General features: G+C 41.7%; 1 protein-coding gene across 2 annotated transcripts in view; it reads right to left on the reverse strand.

The window, feature by feature from the left end:
* Positions 1 to 27541, reverse strand: part of PLPP4 (phospholipid phosphatase 4) — a 96200-nt gene that overhangs the window by 25060 nt on the left and 43599 nt on the right. The window contains exon 5 of one of the 2 annotated variants that reach the window (XM_034777245.1): positions 25336 to 25460. In XM_034777245.1, the coding sequence (XP_034633136.1) occupies positions 25336 to 25460 (125 nt within the window). The remainder of the gene's footprint in view (positions 1 to 25335; positions 25461 to 27541) is intronic. The other variant, XM_034777246.1, reaches the window with a different exon arrangement.

The raw sequence follows: 27541 nt of genomic DNA on the forward strand, positions 1-27541 counted from the left end.
TCCTCTGACATGATACTGAGACACTGGAAGAATATCTAAAACCAAATCTCCAGCCCTTTGGCCATCTAAGAAATTTCAGAATGTTCACTTTGACCCTCTTTACCTAGCAAATTACAGTGTGTATTTTACTTTCCATTTCAATGATCAGATATGCTATTCATACCTTACATCATTATGTTTTACAGACCTGATGTATTTCTGTACTTTTAACTTGTGACTCAGTAAAGGAGCATAATAGATGTGAACGAGCACCAGGCTGTTATTCACATGGGGGCTTTGCTGAGGTCATAAATCACTAAAATGCAGCTAAGGTGGCTGCTACACAGCAGCACAACCCAGGGAGCGAATTTCAGCTTGATGATGTTGACATTCTGGAGCTCACATATTTCCTTTCCATGAGTGTACATGGGAGTATTTGCGAATTGCTGCAATCGGCTCTTTGGGTAGCCAGGTGAAAACAAGAGACAAGGCGGGAATAAGAGTGCCAAAATCTTTATGGTGATTTGATTGATCCCACTCATGCAGTGACGTGTCAATCCAGATTGAGACATTTGGACCTGCAGAACATATTGTTATTTAAGATAGAGTGCTTAAACAATCAATAATTTATTTAGGAATATCCTATTTTAATAGCGTGGAGGAACATGAAGAAAACTGGGACTGGCATTTTGTCTGTTTGAGATGTCACCAGATGCCATCGCAGGAGGTTGTAGATTGTTAATATTTATGTGTTGATCTGGCTGTGAAACAGAGAGGTGTTTCCAAAGAGGCTTGAAAAGAGATGTCTCTCTTCCTTTTTAACGATTAAATATGCTTATTTCTTATTTATAGCTATAAAGTTATGTTAAGCACTTTAGAGACAAGGGGAAAAGACAAGGTCCCTGCCCAAGGAATTTACAGTGTAAACCCTGATCCTACAGTTGGATCAGAACAGGCAGATCCCTGCCTCCATGCAGTGCTCCACTGAAGCTAATGAGTTTCTGAACAGGTGCAGGTTCACCCCTACAGATCTGATTGTGGGATCAGGGTCTAAATCAGGTGGAGGCACGGCCAGGCAGCTCTGCACGCTGCCCCATCCGCAGGCGCTGCCCCTGCAGCTGCGATTGGCTGTGGTTCCCAGCCAATGGGAGCTGCGGGGCCGGCACTTGGGGCAGGGGCAGCATGTGGAGCCCCTTGGCTGCCCTTACGTGTAGGAGCCAGAGTGGGGACATGTCGCGGCTTTCAGGAGCCGTGTGGAGTCATGGTACTCATGGAGTGGGGCAAGCCCCCGACCCCGCTCCCCGACTGGAACGCTGGAGTGGGGCAAGCCCTCGACCCTGCTCCCCAGCGGGTGCTCAAGAGCCAGATTAAAATGCCTGAAGGACCAGATGCGGCCCCTGGGCCGAGGTTTGCCCACCCCTGGTCTAAATGATAAACATATAATGGGAGACGCAGTTTAAGTAGAACCAAGTAACTGAATGATGATTTCACATCTCCATGAGCTACACTGGCTGCCAGAGGATTTCTGAGTGAGGTTAAAAGTCCTCATTTGGCCTTTGAAGCCGTAAACAGCTCTTTCCCTCTGTTGTTTAAAGATTTGTGGTGGGCTATCTAACATTGCTGAATGGAGGATGTATTTTAAGCTATCCCGTGGGTGCCTATCAGAACTGGGAAAATACCAGTTCAATTAAATTGATACATTCCACAGGAACAAGTCAACTTCATCAAATCTTCCAACAGAAACCAGGAAAGTTTCTCATGGAAACCTCACCTGCCTCTTCAGCAGCCAGTCTGACAGGCCACCATGGCACCAGGAGCCTGGAAGCCCTGGCTGGAACTGGGTTCTCAGGGATTCTAAGCTCCCTGCTTCATAGAAGGGAGCATGGAAGCAGGATGTAGAAAGGTCTCTGGGCAGCTCTGAAAGCCTCATCAATTTTGTTTCAAAAAGTCTAAATGAAATGTTTCGGTTTGCTGAAAATAAAATTTCAAAATTCAATGGGAAACTGCACAATTTCACAGGGGTTTCTAATACTGAATAAAATAGTGTTTTAAAATTTTGGAATATCCCATGCAATGGAAATTTCAGATCTCGAGCAGCCTTGGAATGTATGGATAGGAGCTCTTTTTTGACATTTGAATTACATAAATAAAAATCTTTCTAGAGTCAACCTTTTGTGTGTGTTGTGTTCACGGATATATGCAAAGAAGTTAGATTTAAAAAAAAAATCAAAATGATCTTGTTGGAAAGTTGCAATGTAACACTAATTCTTTTCTTAGAATTCAGAACCCTAATGAACGAGAACCTAAAAACAGTGAAACACAAAGCAGGCTGCTCCGAGACATGCACACTCACCACCCCGTTACTATAGGCTGGCTTTCTGTAGACTGACTCTGATGGCATGCTCCCTTACAGGACCCCCAAGGATCAGGAAACCCCTTACATTTAAAATGACAGCTTGTAATTTGAACACAGTAAACAATACACCACAGTATTGTTTGTTCTTGTTTTGTTTTGTTTCCAGTAATTTCCTCCCTCCACCGTCCCCAAACGGTCATTAGAGAGGAAAAGTAGGATCTAGAGGCAGTTTGCTCTAGTGGAGAGACCATGTGCCCCATCTTGCAATTGGATCCATGAAGCCAGTGTGGCTCTGCATGAGTGCAAAGATCCAGCTGCACAGATCCTAATGCAGGATTAAGACCCATGAAACTAGATCTAAAGCCCGTTAAAATAAATGGGATGTTTTCCATTTACTTCCGTTGGTATTGGATCAGGTCCCAGATCGATTCTAACCCTCCTTCTACCATTAACGTGCTGTATTGTCTTGAGGAAGTCACTTAACTTCAAATCTTAGTTATCCCTTCTTGGGGATAATAACCTATCACCCATGAGTTTGGTAGATTTAGTTCATTGGTATGTATCTATATAATCATAAAGGAAAGCACTGTACAAGTATTAAGTTAATATTATATGGAAGTTTCCTGAGAAAAAAATTATTTTGTTGGCGTTTGCTGAGACGTAAACTACCCCATCCAGAATCCTAATCTTATGAAGTTTCAAAGCCCGCTTTACTAAACGTGGCATTATATATGTCTCCTTTCTCAAAGCTGCTTTTGTACTGAAGAAAAACTCTCAACATACCTAAATAGCAACAAATTATGAAATTGCAAAACAACAATTTACAAAACTGCCTATATAACAATCAGAGAAAATGATCCGTCTCTTTGTTTGTAACACTTTATACTTGCAATGATTACTGTATATTTTCCAAATACAAACAGATACCATTCATCACTGGAATTGCACAGCAGTCTGCTGCAATTTTAGCTGGGGCAACTGGTGTATGTTTTCAGTTTCACACTGTTCAGAGAATGATTATTTATCTTTCCTGAAGTAAAATGTATGGTACCAGATGGTAGTGTAAATTTTAATGCTGAAACTCAGTGCAAAGACAATTTGACAGAAGTAAATTTTCATGAGAACATTTTGAGCTCTGTGTCACAGGCATTAACGCTTTTTTTAATAAGCAGGATAGTCAGCCATCTTTCTTTTTTGTTTAATTTTATTTGTTTTCAGAAGTAACAAAGAAACACAATATAGCAGAGACAACATGGCAGAGATGTTAAAGAGTAAGCATACCAATATAACACATGTATGTGTAACCCATGCCTGCTTGGTGTGGTGCACCTAGACCACCTAGAGATTGATGAGTCCACCACAGATTTAGCTAAAAGCAATGTGGCTTTTAGCTCATGCAGTAGAGGCTCATGCATTTAGCTCCAGAGATCCCAGGTTCGATCCTGCCTGCTGATGACTGGGGTTTGTTGGTATTACATATGCAAATATATAAAAAACTAAAGGGGGGAAAGATATCTGAGACAGAGGTATATTGGGAAAATGATGTACCTATATAATCATAAAGGATAGATGTTAGAGTTGTCTAGTCCCTGGTTTGTTTCTTCTGGGTTGTTTTGTTCAACTGCTAACAAAATAGAACCAAGTTATACTGAGATCGCTAAGATCATTTTCACTGTTTTTATTTTTTAAATCTGTAACTTTTTATTTCCGAAACATGTTCCATTCCTTTTAAGAAAAGTCATCATGTCTGAAGGATTTTTTTCCCCTAGTATATGACTAAGGAACATCTGACTGCTACCAACATTGAGAAACAAACTTAAAATTTTTCACTTGATAGTCCCCTTTCACAAAAAGCCCCAGAGGTTAAGGATGCAAGCCTGGATCCACTATGCCCTAGTCATTCCCAGATGCTGAAGTCATGGTTGGGGGAGGGGAGAAAGGTGAGAAAGCCAGGCATAAGAAAGAGACAGTCCAAGCCCCCAACTAGCCCAAGATAAATGTATCTTAAAATCATGTTTACTCCTAACCCCAGTCTTGCACTGAGCATAACTTGGCTAGACCAGAGAAACTGGACCAGTGATTTCAAAAAAGAAATATGAGATGCCAATACAAAAATGTGACCAGAGTTTTGAACAATCCATTTATCTTTACCTCCAATGAAACCACCCTAAAACTCCCTGTGAATAGCTCCACTCAACACTATCAAAAGACTTGTATACATCTACTTTAGGAATGAATTATGACTGAGCCAAATGGGTCACTCCAAACTGTCTGATGCCTTTGGACATGCCAATCTGGTTCCTCTTTTCCATCTCATAATAGTGGCAAAAATCTTAAGCTGAAACTTAAGGGAAACATTCTACACCATATCCTTGGTCCAGAATGACAAAATATTTGCTTCCCTCATAGCAGACGGGAGTCACTCACTGTCTCAAAAGATTTTGAGAAGCCGGTCCATCTGTTTGAAGGGCACTAAAACAGGATGAGCTACCTCTTCATTTTCAATGGCACTTTCCAGTTTAGTCCTCAGACCTTTTGAGTGACTAGGTAGATTTGTTCAGTTAATGTGTTATTTTATGTTCTTTTCAGAAATCGACTTTCACTAGAATAGTGGGGAGAGTCAAATTGGAAAATGCTAACAAATCTCTTTGAATTTATATTTTATCGAGCCTGCCTTGTAGCTGACAACTGATATTGATCTTTTGTCCTTTTTCCTGTCTGAGTTTATAAGCAAAGGAAATGTGGGTTCTATTACCACATTATAACATTCCTTTAGCTAGCAATGGAATATCTCTATCTTGACTTATAGAAAGATATTGAATTTGGCTTCTGGAGATCACAAGCATCCTAAGATTCTTTTGGATCATGGGGATTTGGGGTTTTTTCCATGTATTATTTCTAATGGTTCAATTTCATTGTAAAAATCTCTCTTCTTTCAATTTCCCTCTCTTTTTCCCTAGAAGCAATATTCATGAATTTTCCTTTTATGACTGCTTCATAGGCTTCCCAGACAATGATATTTGGAGTTTCTGCATTTTTAATTAATTTCAAAATATCTTCTTAAATTGCTTAATAGAATTACTGGGTCTTCAGACAGCATCTTTTTCACCCTCCTAGATATTAGTGCTTCACCATTACACCAGTCATAAAGGGTGGCTGAAATTAGGCCAGAATCCCTCCACCTGACCAATATCAGATTCTAATAGGAACAACCTAAGAGAGGATGAGATGGGAATTCAATCAGTCCTTCATTATACCTGGTAAGGCTGAGAAGAATCAGGTGCAATGCCTCAATAATGAATTATGTTCTCTGCAGGCATCTAAGATACCAAGCACTGGCAGCATATATTTATTGTACAGATCTGTATATCTATCTATCTCCAGTTATAATGTATAGCCCGGAGATTTGTCTCCGGTTTCTTATCAGACTTGCCGAAGTTGAAATCAAGTTTTACAATGCTAATTAAGATGGGGAGAAAATGGCAGACATCTTATTGTCAAATGAGACAATAACCAGAGATTTAATTTTTCCTTTCTGATCCCAGTTCCAAGATCAATGCATAGAAAAGTTTGTTGGTCATGACTGTATTTTATTTGCTTAACATAATGTTTCTAGCCCTGATTTGTCTATTGATTCTCAAAATGCTGATTGCCATGTAAATGCTGGAACTGAATTAAAGAGGAAAGAAAACTTGTAATCAGAATGTCTTTAAAGTGCTGCTGGCCCTTGACACAAACGTTGTACATCAGTGAAAAGCTTAGGTTACCAGATTTCCAAATGAATATAGCATTAGTTACTAGCATTAGGATAATGTGAGGTATTGGACTTCAAACAACCATTGTCAAGCAGCATATTTCTGCTCCAGCACTGAATATGCTAAATTTCAAACCTTGGAACAGCCTGGAACTTTTGCTGCCTGGTAAGACAATAAATGTTCCACATTAGTAACCAGCAATGATGGATCGCATTTTTCTTTCAGTTACTTGCACCATATTCTTCATGCTAGTTCATTGCTGTGTGCGCTTTAATGTTGTTGGGTTTTTTATTTAAAATTTATTTGTGTTGAATTGGGGCAGAAACGTGGATTAGTATTGGAAAGATAGTCAAAAGTGCATTCTGAAGAGTGAGGCAGAAGATGGGAATTTTGCATGGGATGGGGCCAGGGTGATCATACCAGACATAGAATGGGAGAAAGCATAGAAGTGCTTTTGTGATATCAGTGCTGATGCAGTTTGTACATGATCCCAGAAGCTAGGGGAACTCCACAGGGCTCTTAGCTATTGCAGTAAGGATTATGTGGAAGACTGTAGTGGGGTGGCTGCCCCACTCCTGGAGAATTTAGGCTGCAGCAGGCCAGTAGGCCTGCGCAGACGGGCAGCCAATCAGAGAAGGGCTTAGTGGGAGCCAATCGGGGCCCAGATTGGAGACAGCCAATCAGGGCCCGGCTCAGCCCTATAAAAAGGCTGCTCAGGAAGGGCACGGGCAGTCTGTCCCAGGCCTTCGAAAAGAGGGGAAGGTCTGTCTCCAGAGCTAGGAGACTAGCACCTGGGACAGCGCAGTGCTGGGCAGGCCCGGGGGAGCAGAAGGGAACTCCAGCCCGGTGTCTGCCAGGCTGCAGGCCCTGAGGGGGAAGGGCATAGCCGGTGCGAGGGGCCGAAAGGGAAGCGGCCCAGGGACGTAGACAGACGGAGGAAGAGAAGGAGGGCAGGACGGCTGCCACTAGAGGGTCCCTGGGTTGGGACCCAGAGTAGTGGGTGGGCCTGGGTCACACACCCCCCCTTGCCTTACACCTGGCCGACAGGAGCGGCCGTCTAGAGCTGCACCAACCTCCTGCCAAGAGGGGTGCGACTTTGGGGGTGCAGTTGGCCACCTTGGCTGGGGCTCAGAGTGGCAGCTGATTGATTTCCCCCCCACCAGAAGGGGGCGAGGACGGACTAAGGGCACTGCCAGAGGGCAGTGGCTCGAAGAGGACGCCGCAAGCTGGAAGTGACGCGGGCTCAGATGTCAACCAAGGGCGAGACAATGGGTGGGACACCACCAGGAGAGGGCGCTCCACTGGACTGAGCTAATTCCTGGAGACAACCAGCAGGATGCCAGATGGTGAGTCCCAACCTGTCACAAAGACAATTCAGTGAGGCACTGCAGCACAAGAAAGAGTGTCTTACCAACTCCTGATGCACTAGAAGGTGGAAAAAGATAAAGTCTACTCCATTCTCTTAAAAAACAAAACAAAACAAAAAAACACAACAACATTTGAAGTGGACTAGTTCCCTAAGGTTTTGGTGAGGGAACAAGATCTGGAAATGCACATCAGACCCATAGAAGGAGGCAAACAAAAAAAAAATGTGAACAGTAGGTGTGGAAGTAGGTAGAGTCTCTCTGGCCATGTCTACACTCGAGAAAAGGTGTATCTGCAACACATTAGTTCACATGTCTTAATATTTCAGTGTAGACAAGACAATGTGTAATTTTAACACATTAGCTGGTCAAGGTAATCTCTAGTGACCCTAGGTTTTACTTTAAGCAGCTAACTCATTACAAATTAGGCACTGGCTTTTAACATGTAAGAGGTGCAGGGGCTCAAGCAATTTTTTTAACATTCGTAACTTCTGCAGCAAGCCCACAAGGGCCAGGGCTATGAACTGCCAAGCCTAGAAGTGCTGGGGTTCAGCCCTGGGGCAAATTAAGCGCTGTTAAAAGCACACATTTTCCCTAGTGGAGGCAAGGCATCTGTGTGCAGAGAGAGGAGTGGGTTCCTCCAGAAGTTTTACATCTTCATATAGATCTGTTGGAGTTGGTTCGTTGCTAGTCCCTGCGAACTAAACTTTGTAGTGTTAACTTACAAGCCCCTCGAGTTCAAACAGCCCTAAGTTGTTGCATATTTCAGTGGCAAATATGGGTATAACAGGAAAATTTCTGCATATTCCTAGGGTCAAATTAACAAGTTGATAGGCTCTAAAGGAGATTTCTTTCTGCATATCTGAGAAATCCTTTCCTTATTTTCTTGGACTCTTCTTTAAGAGGACGAAATATTTCAGACAGACATTGCTTCATAGTTGTTAATTAACAGATTTATCTTGAAAATATGGAAGTTGCAGTAATTACAGCGAAGAACCGGGAGCTTGTAGCTAAACTATTACTTAAAGTGAACTTTCATTGCAGAAGGTAATATGCTTATCCTCCATGAAATTACTAAGGAAAGATAATTAACAGCTCAAATTCAGATATCCAACTATAATTACATGAACTGAAGTAATAGTTGATACAAATTCTCTGAGTACAGCAACCAATCCTATTAAAATTAAATATTTTTTCTCCTCTACAACATGCCACTTTTTTTAAATTTTAAAACTAATCAATTTGTTTTAAAATTTAAATATATTGTCTTGTCTACAATTCAGTACCGTTTCACTTACTTTACAAAAAGGAACAAGGATCTTGTAGTCCTTTTACCTCTGCTGTGCTATATTTTTCAGTCATCCATTTTCCTTTCTTTTCAGTGGCACAGCAAGACATGCAACAAACTCTATGATTAATGGTTCACAAGACAAACATGGTGCAAGCATAATTGGCTTTGATATCATAATAGGGGTAGGACTACTCCAGGGGTAATACGATGATAATGAACTATACAGTGGAAAATGTCACCATTTTGAGGAGAATAGTTAACGGCAAACCAAACAGGAAAATGAAATATTACCTCACCTACCTCGTCTCTCTAATATCCTGGGACCGACATGGCTACAACTACACTGCACACATTATTTACCACTGTAATACATATTATGTCCACTTAATAAGCTGTTGGTTGGCAGTGGTCCAGTGCACTCAAGAACTTAACAGCCCATGGAAATTAACTGTCATTTGTTTGCAGGCGGGTGCTGAATAGTAACATGGAGCAGTACAAGTTTATTTTTTTGTGACCAGTCACCAGGGGATCATACCCACAGGATCCCCACAAATGGGACCTTCTCTGTGAAGTCTACCCCCTTCTGCAGAGCAGAGCTACACTTTCTACAGTGCACCTGTGTCAGCATCCTTCCATTCCTGGACCCAATGGGCAGCCCTCTGTAGAAAGGGGGAAAGGGAAGGGTTGAGGTGGGGTCAGTGCTGAATGCACATAGTCCCCACCACCACCACCACCTCCACCACCATTCTATGCGGAAATACACCAAAAAGTAAAAGGAGAATAAAGATGCATTAGTTGTTCATCATAGCCCCCCTACATGCTGGGGAGCATCCCTCTAAAGGGAGGCTCCAGAGGCAGTCACTGGTGAGGGAATAGAGCTGTGCTGTCTAGAAGCCAGAGGCCCTTGGTGTTTATGTGGATGCAATGTGTATTCCCCTAAGATCTGCGGGTCTTGGTGGTGAACCCCTGTATTTTCTGCAGGGAGGTACCTTACAAAGAGGACCTGAGGAAAATCCTGAGAGAGGAGCCTAGTGGAGTTTTCTTCTCCCACGTTCCCCTTCTATGGAGTTTCCAATGGAGGGGAGGGGGGGGGATCTCCAAAGAAGAATTTTACTTAAATATATTTAAGGTTGTTACAATAGCTGAAGTAAGCAACTGTAGTTGCACAGAATCTGGATATGTTAAGTAGGGAATTACTATTCAAAACTGTGATCTTGAGATGTTATCTCATTTAATTTTCCAGCAGTAAAAGTAACATGGATTCTTTTCAATTACTGTCTTCATCCCTCTTCTTCGATATTCTATTATTTCTCCCAAGTCTGAGCAAAGATGTTTTAATGCCCAGTAGCATCCACTGTGCAGCTCAGACACATAATGCAAAAGTAATCTAGAACATGCAAGGGCCCAAGTCAGTAACTGCCCAGAACTTTCATGGAATCCAGTGGTTCTTTGAAGTGCTTTAAGCATGTTTTAAAGGGTCTGATTCTTCTGTTATTACTTGCCACTGACTTCAATTACTGATTCCTTTTTGAACCATTAGCAGTAGTTAATACTTGTTATTTTCATATTAAACTCAGCAATTCAGTTTTGCCATTGACTACAGTTGGAGCAAGATCACCCTCCAATAGGGGACTGGACTCAGACCCCAGTTGGGTTTAAATTTAATTTTGCAAAATGTAATGATGAATGATGAGGTGATGCAAAACCCAAATCACCCCAATATTATCCCATCCAAATTTTGAAGTCTCAGCAGAAATGATCAAAAACAAATTAAAAACATCCTGGGGGATGTGTTATCAGGTAGAATTTTTTGCATGAAAAAATGCCACTTCAGGTTATTAAAAGTAGTCCCTGAATGGGACTGTTTAACTTTCATTCATACAATTCTAAGACTTACTTTTAAAAGCATTGATTTCCTGCAGAAGAAAGGCTCAAGCTAGGATTATATATATATCAATGAACTTTTTTCCAATTGTTTGCTGTTGTGATGATGAGGTGAATGTATACCTTACTTTGGAAAAGAGAGAAGATCATTTCTTTTCCACTTCCAGAGGGTCATAATTCTTTCAGACATATCACGAGCCCTCCATTCATTAGGGAGTAACTAATTCAAAAAACATATGACACAAAAGCCACTGTTGTTGCACTTACAGCCAAGCACGCTGATTACATGCTTCATCTCAGATTTCTAATTAAATTCTCTGAATCCTTCAGCTGTATTCAACAGTAATTGCTACAACTATTTTTCAGCCAGTATAATACAATCCAGGGATAGAAGAAAATAAACAGAAAAAAAAAAGAGATGGTTTCATGTACAGCGGGAGTTTAAGGTTCATTCTGGAAGCAGATCAAGTTGAACTGAGACGCTACTAAAACCTACTCTGGAAACAAGGAGCCTTTGAAATAAATGAGGATTGCATGGGCTATATGGCCTAAGGTCAACATCTCAAATTCATTTAGGTTACTGAATTCAAGCTAAAATAATAGAATCACAAAAGTGGCATATGCAAGAGACCCATTAGGACATTTTCATTCATGTTCCTGCCAATGTGGGACTGTTTCATACAAAACAATATGTTTTCTATTAAATTTAGTATCACTATAAATAAACTAAACATCACCTGCCTGTAACTTTATGTTTCTCTCTAACAACTTTTATTTGTATCAGTTCTGTTTTTCATTTAAGGCCTGATTCAAAGCCCACAGAAGTCAACTGAAGTCTTTCCATTAGGATCAATCGCTTTTGGATCAGACCCAGTCAGTAAAACTCAGACTGGTGAGAGCCGCACTCACACACAAAGTCCCTTTCATCATTGAATGTTACTGGTAAAAATGAATGAAGTTAGCAAATTTCAAAGTTACACATATGAGTATTCATGAAAATCCAGGGCCTGATTCTCCACTTGTTATACCAGAATTGCACCCACAAAACATGATTTCAATGGAGTTACAGAATAAAACCAGTAGAGAACAGATGTAACAGAATGAAGAGTCAGGCCCCAAGTCTTTTAAATGTGCACGTTTATGTATTCACACAAAAAGTACTTCTGTGCTCATCAAACAGGGAGCAGAAACAATATCACATACTGTATGAGAAAGATCTCTTACATAAGAAACAAAGCTCAAAGGTTGAATCTTGTTGATCAATCCATAAGTGAAACATTTAAAAACATTCAGTAAATGAATTAGAATAATTAATAAATTCTGAAACAACCGCAATCTACTCACAGCTATTTCTGAGCAGGAAAAAGAGGCTAAAAAGAGAAATAAATTATTAATCACAAATTAGTCATTCATTTCTACTGAGTAAGCAAATAGGGCTAGAATTTGACATGTTATCTGCAAAGCATTTTTGGTGCCTGTGGAATAAAAGGTTCTGTATCAGTGCGATTATGTACTCCTATGAAGATTTTCAGGATCTGATCCAACAGCTTCCAACAAAGTCTATTGTCTTCAGTGGGCTCCGGATCTGGATCATCACCTACAAATTCCTCCTTCAAGAGTTTAGAAAAAGGAAACCACTGGAGAAGACAGACTTGCCAGCAGGCCTGCTGACAGGGGCGGGATCAAAGGGGGCAACTGCCATAGGGCCCGAGTGATTTAAAAGGGCCTGGTAGCGGCGGCACCAGCCGGGAGCCCTAAATCACCTGGGTGGGCCGCAGGGCTCCTAGGCACGCGCAACCGCTCCAGGTGTAGCGCTTTGGGGGGCCCCATGGGCCAGCACAATTGGCCAGTGCAGTCGGTCCTGGAAGTAACGGATTCGTCACTTCCGCCTTGGGCCCAGCTTCCCCTAGGGACAGCCCTGGCCCTCGGGCCTGGGAATTGCTGTTGGCGGGCCTGCTTGCCAGACACTGATATCTAATTGTCTAACCAGCTCTAATAGTTGCCTCCATAGTAAAACAGCAGTTGCAATAATTTTGCATTAGTATTTATTTGCACCGCCCTAAAAGGCTTTTACTAGCTACTGTTCCTAGCAGTACTCCATGTGTTAAGTATGTCAACGTGCAAGGAAAGAACTGATATATGTTTATGAAGATGTTTCTTGCTGATACTACAAAGCTAGAGCTAACTCAAAATGTCCTTTTGGTTATTAAGCTAAGAGGGCCAGGCCCTTGTAGATTAGTCTATAGACCTGCATACAGTCTTTGTAGCATTTGTCTGGGTAAATTATCTTAGTATGAAAAGCTAGTCTGAAAAATCTTTTCTTCGGCTTTTATAACTAGCCAGTGAACAGTTAAACCTTGTGAAGAAGGCAGCAGTCCTACAGTCTGAGAAACAGAATCACATGTTTCCCTTAGCTTTCCCTGTAGCTATAATTCATAAAGTTCAGAGCCAGAACCAAGACAGCAAAGCTACTCAGTGGTAAGATTAGAGACACAATGGTGCTGGCAGCCTGCTTAAGTGGTCCTGATTTTTTTTATCTTGATTGGTCTATATGAATCTGAGCACTTGTTTGTTAAGGCTATATCTAGACTGCAAGTGCATCCAACTTTGGGGAACACATCATGCTGCTCTTATCTGATGTGGTTAAAACAAACACAGCACACACTTTTTTCAAAACACAACTATGTTTGTGTCCACACCTACCATACTGCCCAACCATGTTTGTATCAGTGCATTCTGAGAAAATCTAAGCAGCTATCCCATAGTGCTTCAGTGGGGGACAGAGTGCCCTTATGACACATACACAGAGCAGGACCAGCTTTGCATGGGGCAAAGCCCTTAGGGATGCTGTACCACCCAGAAATCTGGGAGGAAAGAAAAGAGCTTGAACTGGCTATACAGGCACTGCTGAGAAATCCTGTCTACACAGCAAGGTAACAGTGTTACAGAAAGACTTTCATGAGCTAGCCTAAGCTTCTAGCCAGGGTAACATGCTGTTAGCTGTTATGGTTATTAATTGTGTATTACCCATGTTGTGTGTGGGGACATAAACCATGACACTAACTGGGTACAGACTCAATTAAAAGTTAACATGGAAATGTTTTACAAGAGATTAGCCTAAATCAAAACGGTGAATCTGCATTTTTGGGAAAGTGCACACACAGAGCTTGGTCTAAACTTCAGAGGTCAGGCCTTTCATCATTTGGCTGAGACCTCAAGTCCCAAAACTGAACATCACAAACTTGGGAAAACACTGGATCTGGATAGAGCCTTCAGACATCAGGCCCCTCTCTAGCTAAATTCACAGAAATGAATACTAAAAATATCCTTTGTAATTCTAGCTGGCAGGTTTCAGGGAAAAAATTCTTCTTGAAACATCTTACTCTGTTGTTCAAGAGATTCAAGTATCAGTTATTTGCAAAACTTTACCTAGTCTTATAAAATATGTTTTCAATTACGTTGCATAAAATAGCTCCACAACAGTTTCAACTGCAATTTTTCTGGGGTGACATTTTGCTCTTCCTAAAGAAGCTACAAGAATAAAATCACAATAGGAAACATTGGCCAGATTTTTAAAGATATTTAGATGCTTAAAGATGCAGATACATTCCTAATGGGATTTTCACTTAGGCCCAGCCTGAATTGAAATCAGTGGGAGTTAGGCATTTAAATACTTTTGAGGATCTGGGCCCAAGGAAATTTCAAAATTCCCCCTAGATGCCTATCTTCATTTTTAAGTCCTAAATACTTTTGAAAATCTATCCTTAAATCCTTTCTTGTGCTGCCCTGGTGGGAGATGATTAGAGGGAGAATTATTTTCTATGTAAGCAACAAGACAGGTCTCCATAATAGTCTAAAGGGGTCTAGGAAGTATATTTGGAGTTATAAACAGCTTCTGACTATATATTTCAGTGCCCCTCTCTGAGCCATTCTGCCCAGAACCTGCAGGATGGTTCTTGCACTGGTTGGTAGCCAGCTCTACTCCCTGCATCAATCCCCATCTGGCTCTCTTGGGTCAGGGCAGGATTTTTCCCATTGAGCTTGATACCTGAATAGATCAGTCGAGCAGTGTTTTTAACTTTTAGTTCTTGAACTACTATTTGTTCAGGCGACAAGAACATATGACATGCTACAAAGGAAATCTGTGGCTGTACTTCCACAAGAGCAAAAAGCAGACTTTGTAACAAATAATTGGAGCATTTAGTAAACTGGCATCTAACACAGCATAGCTTAATAGAGGAGAACATACTGAAATGAATTCAGAGCATTCTGAAATGACGCATCAAGTCCAAAAGAGAAATATCCAATTATATGGTTCAAGACTAGATCAGAGAGAAATATATGCCCTATATTGAACTCGTAAACTGTGTAAAAATATTCCTAGGGAATTGCTGGAAACCCTATCAGTAAAAATACATACAATTAGGCTGGGAAAAGCTCAAAAAATATATTTTTGGGGGGAGCAATCCTCCACTAGCAAGGGGCTAATCTACTGTAAATAATTTGATAAGGCTTTTCCATCTCCAGCTTCAATATATCTAGATTCAGGATGAACCAGAGCTGGAAAGTTTGGTTCTGGATCCAAAATTTCTGGAAGTTTCCAGGGAAGACGGTTATTTGGATATAGCATCCTACCTGGAAAAGGGTCAACAGTAAAGTTCAGATTAAAACTCTAAATCCAAATTCCTCAAAGTTCTGGAGTGTTAAATACCCATTGATTTGCTAGGCCCATTACTAGTAATGCTGTTCAATTATATTAGAACTAGTTTGTACCTGAGATACGTTGGTGGGATTGTTAAATCAATACAGAATTTCCCCTTCCATTTTCTCCCTGCCCTCACTGAATTATGGCCTGCTGACTGTGGCATTATGACATCAGAACTAGATTAGCTCTCCTACTCTTTTTTCCCCCTTTATTCTTTCTCACGTACTGTCATGATCTTCAATTCACTTGCATACTGCAATCCTGTCGGTTGAAATAAGCTCTTCCTCCAATTTAATTGCAGCAAAGCTATGTTGCAAACTGAAGTTGCTGGTTTGAGGATGGAAGTTTTAGACAAATACAAATGCAGATCATATGCCCTGCTCTATAATACAGAAATGGTTGAAGTGGCCTATGTTTTGAGCATAGCTTTCTGGCCTTTGACCAAGGTAGTCCACTCCACCTTTCCCTTTGGAATACCATTGAAGGTCAAGCAGACACCAAGACACAACATTACAGCCACAACTAATGCCTGACTGACTTGGAGATAGAGTCCAGAGGAGAAATAATAGTTAGGCTTTCTGATGTCTCCTCTTCTTGAGAAGTGAGGTACCCTGTCACTAGAGGTTCAGCCCCCAGTATAAAGGAGGAGCAGCCCCCATGGATGACTGCACCCATTTTTAAAGATTTACCAAGCCCAAGGAAGGAAGTGAATTAGAATTTGGATGCAATCTAAAACAAAGCTTGTAAGTATGTCTTACAATACTTTATGTTAATTTAGCAGGAATAGTTACCTTCGGTGTTTGCAACTCTCCAGTTCTCTTTGAGAGTCTCTGTCCCTAAGAACCCCCTGAAGCTTTCTATCATGAAGTCAGGTTAATCTTCTCTTTTGCCTTCTGTATGAAAGGTGAGCTGCAGTTTCACTTGTCAAGTATCAGAGGGGTAGCCGTGTTAGTCTGAATCTGTAAAAAGCAACAGAGGGTCCTGTGGCACCTTTGAGACTAACAGAAGTATTGGGACCAAAGGTGCCACAGGACCCTCTGTTAAATTTCACTTGTGACTTGCATCTCCTTTACAGAAACATGAGGCCTCATGGTGGAGAACCTGTTCTGGATTCTTGTTACATTGGTTCACCAGGCGCTTGAGATATGGCCACTCACCTTTCCATCAGGCAGAAAGTCAGACACTATGGCCTGGTCCCCACTAAGCCCCCACTTCGGACTAAGGTACGCAAATTCAGCTACGTTAATAACATAGCTGAATTCGAAGTACCTTAGTCCGAACTTACCGCGGGTCCAGACTCGGCAGGGAGGCTCCCCCGTCGATGCCGCGTACTCCTCTCGGCGAGCTGGAGTACCGGCGTCGACGGTGAGCACTTCCGGGATCGATCCCAGAACATCGATTGCCTGCCGCCGGACCCTCCGGTAAGTGAAAATTTGTCATACTACTGAAGCTCACTAATACGGGGAGGAAAGACAAAGAGCCCAATCCTGCATGCCTTGCAGATCCAACATTCTCACTGAATTCAACAGGCGTTTTGAGTGTACAAGGACTTCAGAAATATTCCCTAAATGAGGGAATTCACTTCCAGAGTAGAGCAATGGCAGACAGGGAGAGTTATTTTTTTTGCAAGCTATTCAGTTTATTTGCATTGAAGAGGAAACACGGAGCTGGACAATTGACTTCATTCTTCATAGTCCCATGGTGATCGTAAGCGATAAAATAATGCAGTAAAGATATTTTAGGATGTCCTCCTACTAAAGCATACTTATTTTAGTTAGTCATAAATATCTGTGGCCACTCATTTATAAAACTGGAAATTGGGGTCACTGAAATTATTGAAAAACTGTATTCTGCTCTTCTCTTCCAAATTTTGTAACCCAAGCAAACTCAGATTCCCCTTCTTCCCCCCAAGTACTAGCTGAAGCTTAATATCCACTATTCACTGCAAGCATAGTACACAAAACTGATGCTCTGAGAAATCTCTCTTGAATTGGTAGACACACAAAGCTACTTACAGTAACAAAGGGTTGACAGATATTGAAAAGAACCTTTCTGATCACATTTCCAGTCTTTATCACTGGCCATCTGGTCTGTTTAGAATTGCTTTACTGCATGTACAACTGGCATTAGAAGGGTTTATTTCCTGTGCACTCCATTGTCTAGGGCAATAATGAAACTTAACAAGGAGCTTTTGTGAGATGGTAACTTTTTAACAACAGAGATTCAAAGCGTCAGACATTACTGATTGTTCAATAAATTACATGACAGAACTCCAGGCTCACACTTTGCTTATGGAAGGATCTTGTGGACCTGACACAGACATCAAAATGGCATCAGCCACATGATAAAGGGCAAGAAATCAATTATAGGAGGCTTTCTGTCCACCCCGTCAGTACGCTGTACGCTTGCAAGTTCAGTGTGCTTTTCAATCATCAACTACTCTGTGCATGGCTTAATCAATTAAGCAGACTTTATTTATACGTTGTATTTTCCCCCATTCAATATGCTGGATAATCATTCTGCTATAGGTATCATTAAATCCAATTTATTCTGACTATAAGAGCTTTTATTGATTTCTGCCCAATTCATGCTGTTTGTTGTGCTAAACGTACCAGAGCATCAAGTCTGCATGTCTTTGCATTCTGTCCTTTATTCTGTTCGGCTTTCATTTTGCTACATTACAGAGCTGAATCGTGCCTAATACTAGGAGAGAGAGAAAATAGCAAAAGGAGCATTTTTGCCTTCTTAGTTCACCTGTTCACAAGGAGGAATAATCTGCCTCCTAGCATTGGGAGGAGTGACCCCAGAAGGGACACAGATTCTCCTCCCCCTGTTACACTGGGGTGGCTGCACTGGGGATGAGGGGGAATGTTAGCTAGATCTGTTACACAGGTGCGATAAAGGGTATTTCCCAGCACTCTCCACCCATCACTCAGCAGGAATTATGCCTTTGAAAGGCACATTACTGACAGCCATCTCTAGTGGCATGGCTGATTTCCTCCAACTCAGCTACCTCCAAGTGTACTATAACATCTTCTGTTCCCGTGTGCTTTGACATATCTTTTGGGGATAGTAATTTGGAAGAGTGTGTGGAAGTAGAGCAAGGCCTGACAGGTTTGCTGCACCCAACAGAAGAGTGAGAACTGTGTTTTTCTCCGACAGAGTAAATAAAATAGCCAATAAAATATAGCAGCATTGGAATGTTAAATTCAAAGAGTAGCCTTGCATTTCTGAAGGATTCTGCTCAAGTTCAGTGCAGGGTCGATGCTGGTGGTAAACTCCAGAGCAGGAACCCCAGATGAAAAGTTCTCCAGGGATTCTATAAAGAATCCACAATCTCAGTTGTCCTACACCAGGCATAGCATGGGAGAGGGGTGGGGATTAGGGCTTCTTGGGATTGTGCTGATTCCAAGCATTGTCTCAGCATCTTTCACAGGTGAGGCTTTAACCATAAATCAAAGCTTCCCCATTCAGAGGAGAAGGTAGCAGTATCATTGTCTACTTTTGGGTCAACCCACTCCTCCCACTCTGGGCACAAATAGCCTTATTGGTTCAAGCAGCCATAATTTACACCTCCCTGTTCCACTACTAGTGAATCTGACCAGCTGTTTGCAAAGGATTGTGTTGCTGGAACTTTCCCCCAGACCTTTTGTGAGTTATAGGTTGTATTTTGATCTTCAACCAGCCAACTCACCTAAAATACCATAAAATTGGTGTTTAAACGCACAATAGGAACCATCCTCTTTCATCATTCATGATATGGTTATATCAGCTTTTGTTCATCATTTTAGCCATGGGGTTAGTCCAAAGGATCTAATCCAGCAGTTTCCATTGAAGTCCATTGTCTGCAGTAAGTGGTCCATCACTTACAAAAGCCTCAATAAAGAGTTTAGAAAAAGGAAACCATTGGAGGACACAGACTGTTCATACAACAGATGCACTTCCCAGTACCTATTCCTCCATCAGAGAGGGAAGGACAGCAGTTTTCAGCAGTAGCCAGCTGTTAACAGGTATGTGCTACTTCAAAGCTGTAAATATTCTAACATTGGCATATAATTAGTCTGCAGTATAGCTGCCCTGAGTCAATGCCAGTGTGATGATTTATTGTAGAATTTACTAATCTAAGAAATGTAATATTTGTTTGTGAAGAAATTCATCCAATTTCCCTTACTTGGTGTCAGAGTGGTTGTGTTTGCTCTTGAATAAAAGAGAATAACCACCTATGGTTTCCCAAATGTTGGCAGGCACCAAGATTTCCAAATACATAAAGGGTCATTCTCAGGACTGGTACATGTTGCTTTGTGCCCACCATACTTCCATCCTTGTGAGAACTCAAGGGTGTTAACTGTACAAGATTCCTGCCACCTGTGTATTTCAGTGCCTTGCCTGCTTACCGGAATGGATGGACAGAATATTGCCCACACGCCCATTGGCAAACCACCTCAGCACTTGGGGTTAGTCCTAATCCAATCTCTGGAGCTTTAACAATATTGCAGCTTTTTTTTTTTTTCCTGGCAATGAATCAGGAGAATTTTATTATGTTTATGGGTAAATTCAATTTAGTGTCTTTCCCCTATGACAGTCACAGTGTCTTTTGCCTCTGCTGGTGACTATTCATAGATTATAAGGACAGAAGAATCATTGTGATCAGTTCGTCTGACTTCCTGTAAAACACAGGCCCTAGGACTTCACTGAATTAATTCCTAGAACTAGAACATACCTTTGAGAATCCAGTCTTGATTTAAAAATAGGTTGTGATAGAAAACTCCAACAATTCCGCCTTTGGTAAGGCATTCCAATGGTTTATTACGCTCACTGTTAAAAAATTTGCACCTAATTTTCATTCTGAATTTGCCTGACTTCAACTTTCAGCCATTGGATCATATTCTACCTTTCTCTGCTAGATTGAAGAGCTAACTATCAAATTTCTGTTCTCTATGTAGATATTAGTAAAGATCAAATCACCCCTTAACCTTTTACTTGTAACGATAAACAGTTTGAGCTCGGAGTCTTTCTCTGTAGGACGTGTTTTCCAATTCTCTAATCATTCTTGTGGCTTTTATGACCCCTCTCCAATTTACCAACATCCTTCTTGAACTGTGGACACCAGGACTGGATACAGTACTCCTGTAGTGATCTCTACAGTTCCAAATACAGAGATCAAATATAATCTCTCCACTCTTACTCAAGATTGGGCCTACCAAACAACTGCAGCACAAAAACATCTTGTGATGCTTTTGTATATTATTCCATTTCTTCATAAATTAATACGCTAACCACAGAGTGGTGATATTAAATTCTGAAATTGTAAACAACCCTACTACTGGCCTCCAAAATCGTTACCACAAAGATGCTTAGCTTCTTGCATTCCCATTAAGCACCACCAAGCTGCTCAAAAGAAAGTGACTATTATTGTCATTTTAGACTATTTCCTGTACCCAAGAAGAAAGAGCCACTCAACCTGGAAAGTTAAATTGGGGGAGATTAAAAAAAAAAAGTATCCAAGCTGCATAAACCTTCCAGATTCATTTAAAAATAATTCTGCACTGCTTGCAAGAAGCAGTGAAACATATTTTACAATGAAAAAAGACTCTATGTGCTTCTAGCTCTTGCTGTCACCTGCTTTTGAGTTCAACTGCTAAATATAGTAGTCAAATCCTTTACCCTGTTTAAACACCCTCCTGTATGACAAGGGTACCTCCAAAGTAGGGCATCAGTCTGACACCCTTACACACTTGGAGAAGTAACTTACTCCATGTACCATCTCACTGGAATCACAGATGACCAACATAATTCATGTGACTGCATGAATTCTCTGGTGCCCATTTCCTTCCTGACCTTAATCAGCAAAAAAGACCAAACCAGCAGTAGAATCCAACACAATGCTCTTCCCCCAACCGTCTCACTCTACCCTACGTACAATTTTTATTGCTTATCTTCTAAACCCCCTGAGCAGGGTTATCACCATATGTGACTTATCTACCTCTTATAACAAAGTAACATGAGCCCAGTTTTTATCCTGGGTATTCTTAATCACGTTATTCCAGGAAATATCAGACCTGAAAACGGTGCTTCCTCTAGTGAAGTCATATGATTGTCTCTCGTCAGTTGTACTCTGCAGTGATATGACTCTGGAAAGGGCTTTCTGTAAGTGGCACCATTTTCTGACTTGACATAAGCAAATTACAGCTTCCTAGCAGTTTGCACCTCTGCCAGGGAGAATCAGGTTTTTATGGGATTCACACTTATAGCCAGGCAGCTTAAGCATCATAAAACTTGTTCAACTCTACAAGTGCAGGAGCAAGCCACGCAAGAGCCACCAGTTAACCTCAGAGTGCAAGTAGGGTGGCATTCAACATGATGTTACTGCACATGTAGTGTCAGGTTCCTCCATTGATGATCTGTCAGTGAGACCGACCTTGCTATGCATCTATGTAGCACCACAGCCACAACAAACAAATCTTCCTGTCTAAAGTCTTGTCTGCATAGATTCGGTATCAGATTCTTGTACAACAAGGCTTTTGATTGACAGCCTGGCCAACGAATACTGGAAAGAATGCTGGTTTGAAGATGAAAATAGCTTTTGACTGAGGCTTTTAATCTCTCTTTACCAGCTGCTGGGCAGCATGTTACTTTTGCTTGTGATTTATTTCCTTCATATGTCCAAATGAAAGAGGAAATGCCAAACTGCAGTGGGCTACTTTTAACTATGATTCCAAGAGAGATGCTATGGTTTATTATGTCAACTCTCATTCCTCCCAGGGTGAGTTATTTATTTTTACTACCAGAAAAACATGAAACCATAGGAAAAACTACAAGCTTCTTTGATGCAGCCTAAATGGAAAGGGACATGGGGTAAAAATCACCTCCGGTATTGCTCCATCCACTCTACAGCACAGAAGCTGCAAGGGAACATAACATTGAAGGGGCTAATGCAACATTAAATATTATTTCCACTTATCCCTTTGTAAATATGGTGCAATTCCACTGATGTCAGAGGAGTTTCTCTGGATTTACACTGGTGTAAGTGAGACTAGAATTTGGCCATAAGAGCTAGATTTACACGTCTGAAACAGGTTGGCTGGATTCTCCTGTTGTCCTATCCTGCTGGAATGTCTTGGGTCCAGGCAGGGAGCTGCTGGTTAATTACTAGTAACTCATTGGGTTGGTGTGGCTGATTAGATTCCACCCTCTATAGAAAGGGAAGTGGGAGTAGTCCTCTGACCAAGAGAGATCCCAAGGGAAGAAACATAGCCAAGCCTAAGGAGAAGTCTTAGGCTTGGCTCTTGTTTGGTAATTTTGGAAATAACTTTATATTAATAACACCAGCACACAGGAGGGTTAGCATTTTGACTCTAGGATGAGCATGTGGTTTTTTTAGGAGTTGTGTGGGGAGTTCACTGTGTGATGCTGAAGAAAGCCAGGAAATGTATAGCTGTAGTAACAGCTCTAAAGAGAACAACTCATAGAATCATAGAAATGTAGAGCTTGTTGGGATGTAAAGAGTTAATCTAATCCTTCCTCCTGCACTGAGGCAGTCTTAAATATACATGACCATCCCTAACAGATGTTTGTCTAACCTGTTCTTAAAACCCTCCAATGATGGAGATTCCACAATCTTCCTAAGTAACCTGTCCCAGTGCTTAAATCACACCAAGAACATGGTGTGATGCTGCATTTTACATGATGTTTGCTGCTTGCCACACTTAGGGTACGTCCAGCGGATAGCGATCTATCTATCGGGGATCGATATATTGCATCTCGTCTAGATGCGATATATCGATCCCCAAACGCGCCCGTCGACTCCGGAACTCCACTAGGGCGAGCGGCGCTAGCGGAGTCGACGGGGGAGCTGCAGCCATCGATCCCACGCCGTGAGGACCCAAAGTAAGTCGAAATAAGATATGTCGACTTCTGCTACGCTATTCCCGTAGCTGAAGTTTCATATCTTACACTGACACCCCCCAACCACCACCCCAGTATAGACCAGGCCTTAAACCCAGTGGAGTAAGTTAAGGATGAAGTGGCAGCAAGGAAATTAATTTACAATTATGATGATTTTTTAAATTTAATTTTATAAACTCTTGTTAATCCTATAATCTGGATACCCCTTTGCTATATAGAAAGTTTGGTGGGTACCGCTGTAAAAATGTAATCTTAGAATAGTTTCTTTTTCCTGTATGGAAATAAAATATTTATTATAAACTGCTTTCTGAGTCTTCAGAGCATACAACACGGACATAATGGCATCAAATTAGAAACAACTAAGGATTTGTAGCTGTTTCTGAACTGCTGCACTTTAGCATAGGATTATCAACAGATAAAAATTGCTGTGTATATAATATCCCCTCAGTCGTATCACTTGCTAGTAAAAGTCTTCGTGGTTGGAAATATAATAATCTAAACTGTATAATAAAGCTATGTTAACGAGTGAAGGGAAAAGGTTCTCTCATAACTTTGGTCTATGTGTGGCATAAAGTCAATTTATAACTCAGTAAATCCAATCTAGTTTAAAAAAAAAAAAAATCAATCCCAAACATACTGTGGTCCAGGGGCACAATAATGTACAGGGAATCTCGGTATGGGAACAGTGGTCGGCTCCTGGGCTGTGCGACAATACAGACTGGAGCACATTACAGCCATGATGTTCTTAGCATCTGGGGAAAAGTACACTGAATGTCCTCTAGTACCTAAGCTTTGCAGCCCCCAATTTATAACATAATATGTTCCAGCATGGGGAAGTCACACTGCAATTCGCATAACATTAGTGTTGAACATTATGCTGTAGACGTGGTACTATATTTTTAATATGCTCTCAGCACGGGTCCCTTATTAGTACATCTCTGTATATTTACAGGACTTGAAGTAAGCATGCAGTTATCTAAATCTGTATAGGTGTAATTTTTCACTATGCCGAACCAAGCTGATTGCAACCAGATGTAAGGAACCAGCATCTGGGGATATATTGCAAACACTACAAGTTACTTGACTGTGACATATCATGTACTATATGCCTGCACTGCTCACCATATATGAGCTAGACTGTGGGCCTGCCACAAGCCCTATTTATGGGGTGGTGAGAAGCTACACTGTTCTAGGAGCAGCCAATGGAAAGAACTGTGCCTCAATTCCCACTATACTCCGGCAGATAGTAATTTCCTACTGAGCTACTGCCTCCCATTGTATGATGAATCATCTGTGCTAGCACATTAAGGGTGGAGTCAAAGCTCCCCCATCTACCTCTTTGGAATGAGCACACAGCTCTCATTTATCCCTGTGCGTGCTCAGAGCCATTGACACTAGACCGGAATGTAAGGGTGGGGAGCAGTCTTATTCCCTTTTACAGTCCCCTGTCCCCTCACAGTCCAGCCCATAACACTGAAACAAAAGTAAAAACTCCAGGATATGGAATATACTGTAAGGAAACATCACTGTGAAACTGTAAAGATATGGATAAATGTCAACCTGTACAGATGACTCACTTTGTGTTCATGAAGTAGTGCTACAAAAGTACTGACTATGCATTATTTGCAATTTTTTCAAAACTCAATAAATACATTAATCAACTCTTGCTCAATTCAAGCGAATTTCATTTGACTATAACTAATGAAATAAAACATGATTTAATATTTGCAGACACCTTCCCCCACCCCAGTCAGAGGCTGGGGTCCGATAATGCTGGAAACCTGTGACAAATTTTACATACAGTTCTCAATTCTGTCATCCTCTCTCACCTTGAGCAATCCCTTAATTCATCCGGACTATCTGTAGAGTGAGTGGGACTGCCTGTGGAGTGAGGTAGTGTCAAGGTAAGAAAGGGTCACAGAATCAGAGCCTTAGTGTTTAAAAGGGATGACATCAAAAAGTTCAAGCCAGGTGTTTTCTACAAAAGTGCTATTCCCTCCAGCTAAAACCAGGTGCATGATCCATCAGAAATAGCAATGCTAACACATAGATGAGGATAACTTTGCCAAAGATGAGTGGTATTTGAACGAACTTACACGAAGAGTGGATACTGGGAAAACTCTTTCTGCCTTCGGATACCAGATCTGGATCACCTGTGCAGTGCATTTCAGAGTTCATTACTCCATCTGGAAAGCAGCGGTAAAAGAAATCGGGACGAGGTCTACAAAAAACACCATGGACATTTGAAATATAAGAGCTGTAGTTATAAATGAACCTCAAAGTGATCATTAAATTTACTATCACATAGAGAGAGTTCACTTCCTTCTTTTTATTCTGCATGTGGTAGCAATAGATATGTTCTTTATTCCTTCCTTCCTGCCAAACTTTTGCACACATGCTGTCTGGAGGAAAACTTCCAGCAGAGTGTGCTAGCAGCAGTTGGATGGTAGCATCTCTGCATTCGGACAGGCTCATTCCTGATGGACATATATAGGCTCGCTCCTGAAAGGGAATATGCAGGGCTACTCATTGCATATCCCATAACTCAGCCAACCTGCACAGCATGCTCAGTGACCAAGCAGGCTATCCAATAGAGCAATAACTACCACACATGTTCCACAGGGTTGCACAGGGCTTGTTGACTCTACTCAGTAGCACCCCTACCTGTTACTATAAGAGGGAGGCATGGCCTGCTGGTTAGACTAACTGGGATCAAAGAACTACAGAGTTCTAATCCCAACCCTGATGCTGAGGTCCAGATCCTCAATGGCATTTAGGCACCTAACTCCCAGTGACTTCAATGGGAGTCAGGCACCTAAATACCTAGGAGGATCTGGGCTTGACTCCTGGGACAAGCAATTAACTTCTCTGCTTTCATTTCCCTATGTGTAGAATGGAACTAGTGATACTTACCCACCTTCCAGGGCTCTTGCGAGGATCAGTTAATTATGTTTTGTGACAGACCCAGACCAGTGGGGTACAGGAGTCTGGTAGAGGGCAAATATACTGGTCACTGGATGAGTAGTTTTCTGTTCCCTGAGTGACCAGAGCAGGGGCTGCACTAGAGTAATCGGGAACCTGCTAGAACCAGTTAAGGCAGGTTGGCTAATTAGGACACCTGGAGTCAATTAAGAAGAAGCTGCTAGAGTCAATTAAGGCAGGCTAATCAGGACACCTGGGTTTTAAAAGGAGCTCACTTCAGTTTGTGGTGGGAGTGTGAGGAGCTGGGAACAAGAGGCGCAAGGAGCTGAGAGTGAGAGGGTGTGCTGCTGGAGGACTGAGGAGCACAAGCGTTATCAGACACCAGGAGGAAGGTCCTGTGGTGAGAATAAGGAAGGTGTTTGGAGGAGGCCAGGGGGCAGTAGCCCAGGGAATTGTAGCTGTCATGCAGCTGTTACAGGAGGCACTATAGACAGCTGCAGTCCACAGGGTCCTGGGCTGGAACCCAGAGTAGAGGTGGGCCCGGTTTCCCCCCAAACCTCCCAATTGACCTGGACTGTGAATTCTTCCAGAAGGGAAGGTCTCTGGGCTGTTCCCCAACCCACATGGTGAATCTCTGAGGCAAGAAAATCCGCCAATAAGTGCAGGATCCACCAAGATAGAGGAGGAACTTTGTCACAGTTTGTAAAAACACTTTTAAAGTGAAAAGTGCTAAGTATTATGACTGCCAGGACAGCAGTGTTGGGGTGGGAGCAGGGTGTGTGCCAAAATATAAGCACAGATACTCTGCATGCAGCATTCCTGAAATAGTAAGAGACGGCCCTTCCAGGAGTCCATTGGTTACCGCACTCCTGGGCTTGGTAATCCTGATGGATGCTGCTATTGATGGAAGATCTCATGGACAGTAGCATGCTTTATATAAAATGCAGCACCATGAATTGATTTCAATTTAGTTGTACAAGTGGGAGTTGGCAGCTAAGCCCCTGAACACTGTGACTGTTCCCCTTATGTATCACCAGTGAAATGTATAGATTACAATTTACACCTTGTCTTGATCTTCAAACAAGCCCACCTGCCACACAAACTCCAAAAGTTGACAGCAAAGAATCCTGCAACAGTCAGATGTCACATAATGAAGATAGAACAGGAGTACTTGTGGCACCTTGGAGTCTAACAAATTTATTTGAGCATAAGCTTTCGTGGGCTACAGCCCACCGAAGAAGTGGGCTGTAGCCCACAAAAGCTTATGCTCAAATAAATAAATAAAAAGGGTATTGTTAAATGTGCTACATAAATTCATCCCATTCCAAGCAAAGTCAGGTTGTAGCAGCACTTACATTGTCCGTGGCTATGGACAGTGCT

The sequence above is a fragment of the Trachemys scripta genome, chromosome 7, assembly GCF_013100865.1.
Source record: "Trachemys scripta elegans isolate TJP31775 chromosome 7, CAS_Tse_1.0, whole genome shotgun sequence".
Lineage (NCBI taxonomy): Eukaryota > Metazoa > Chordata > Testudines > Emydidae > Trachemys > Trachemys scripta.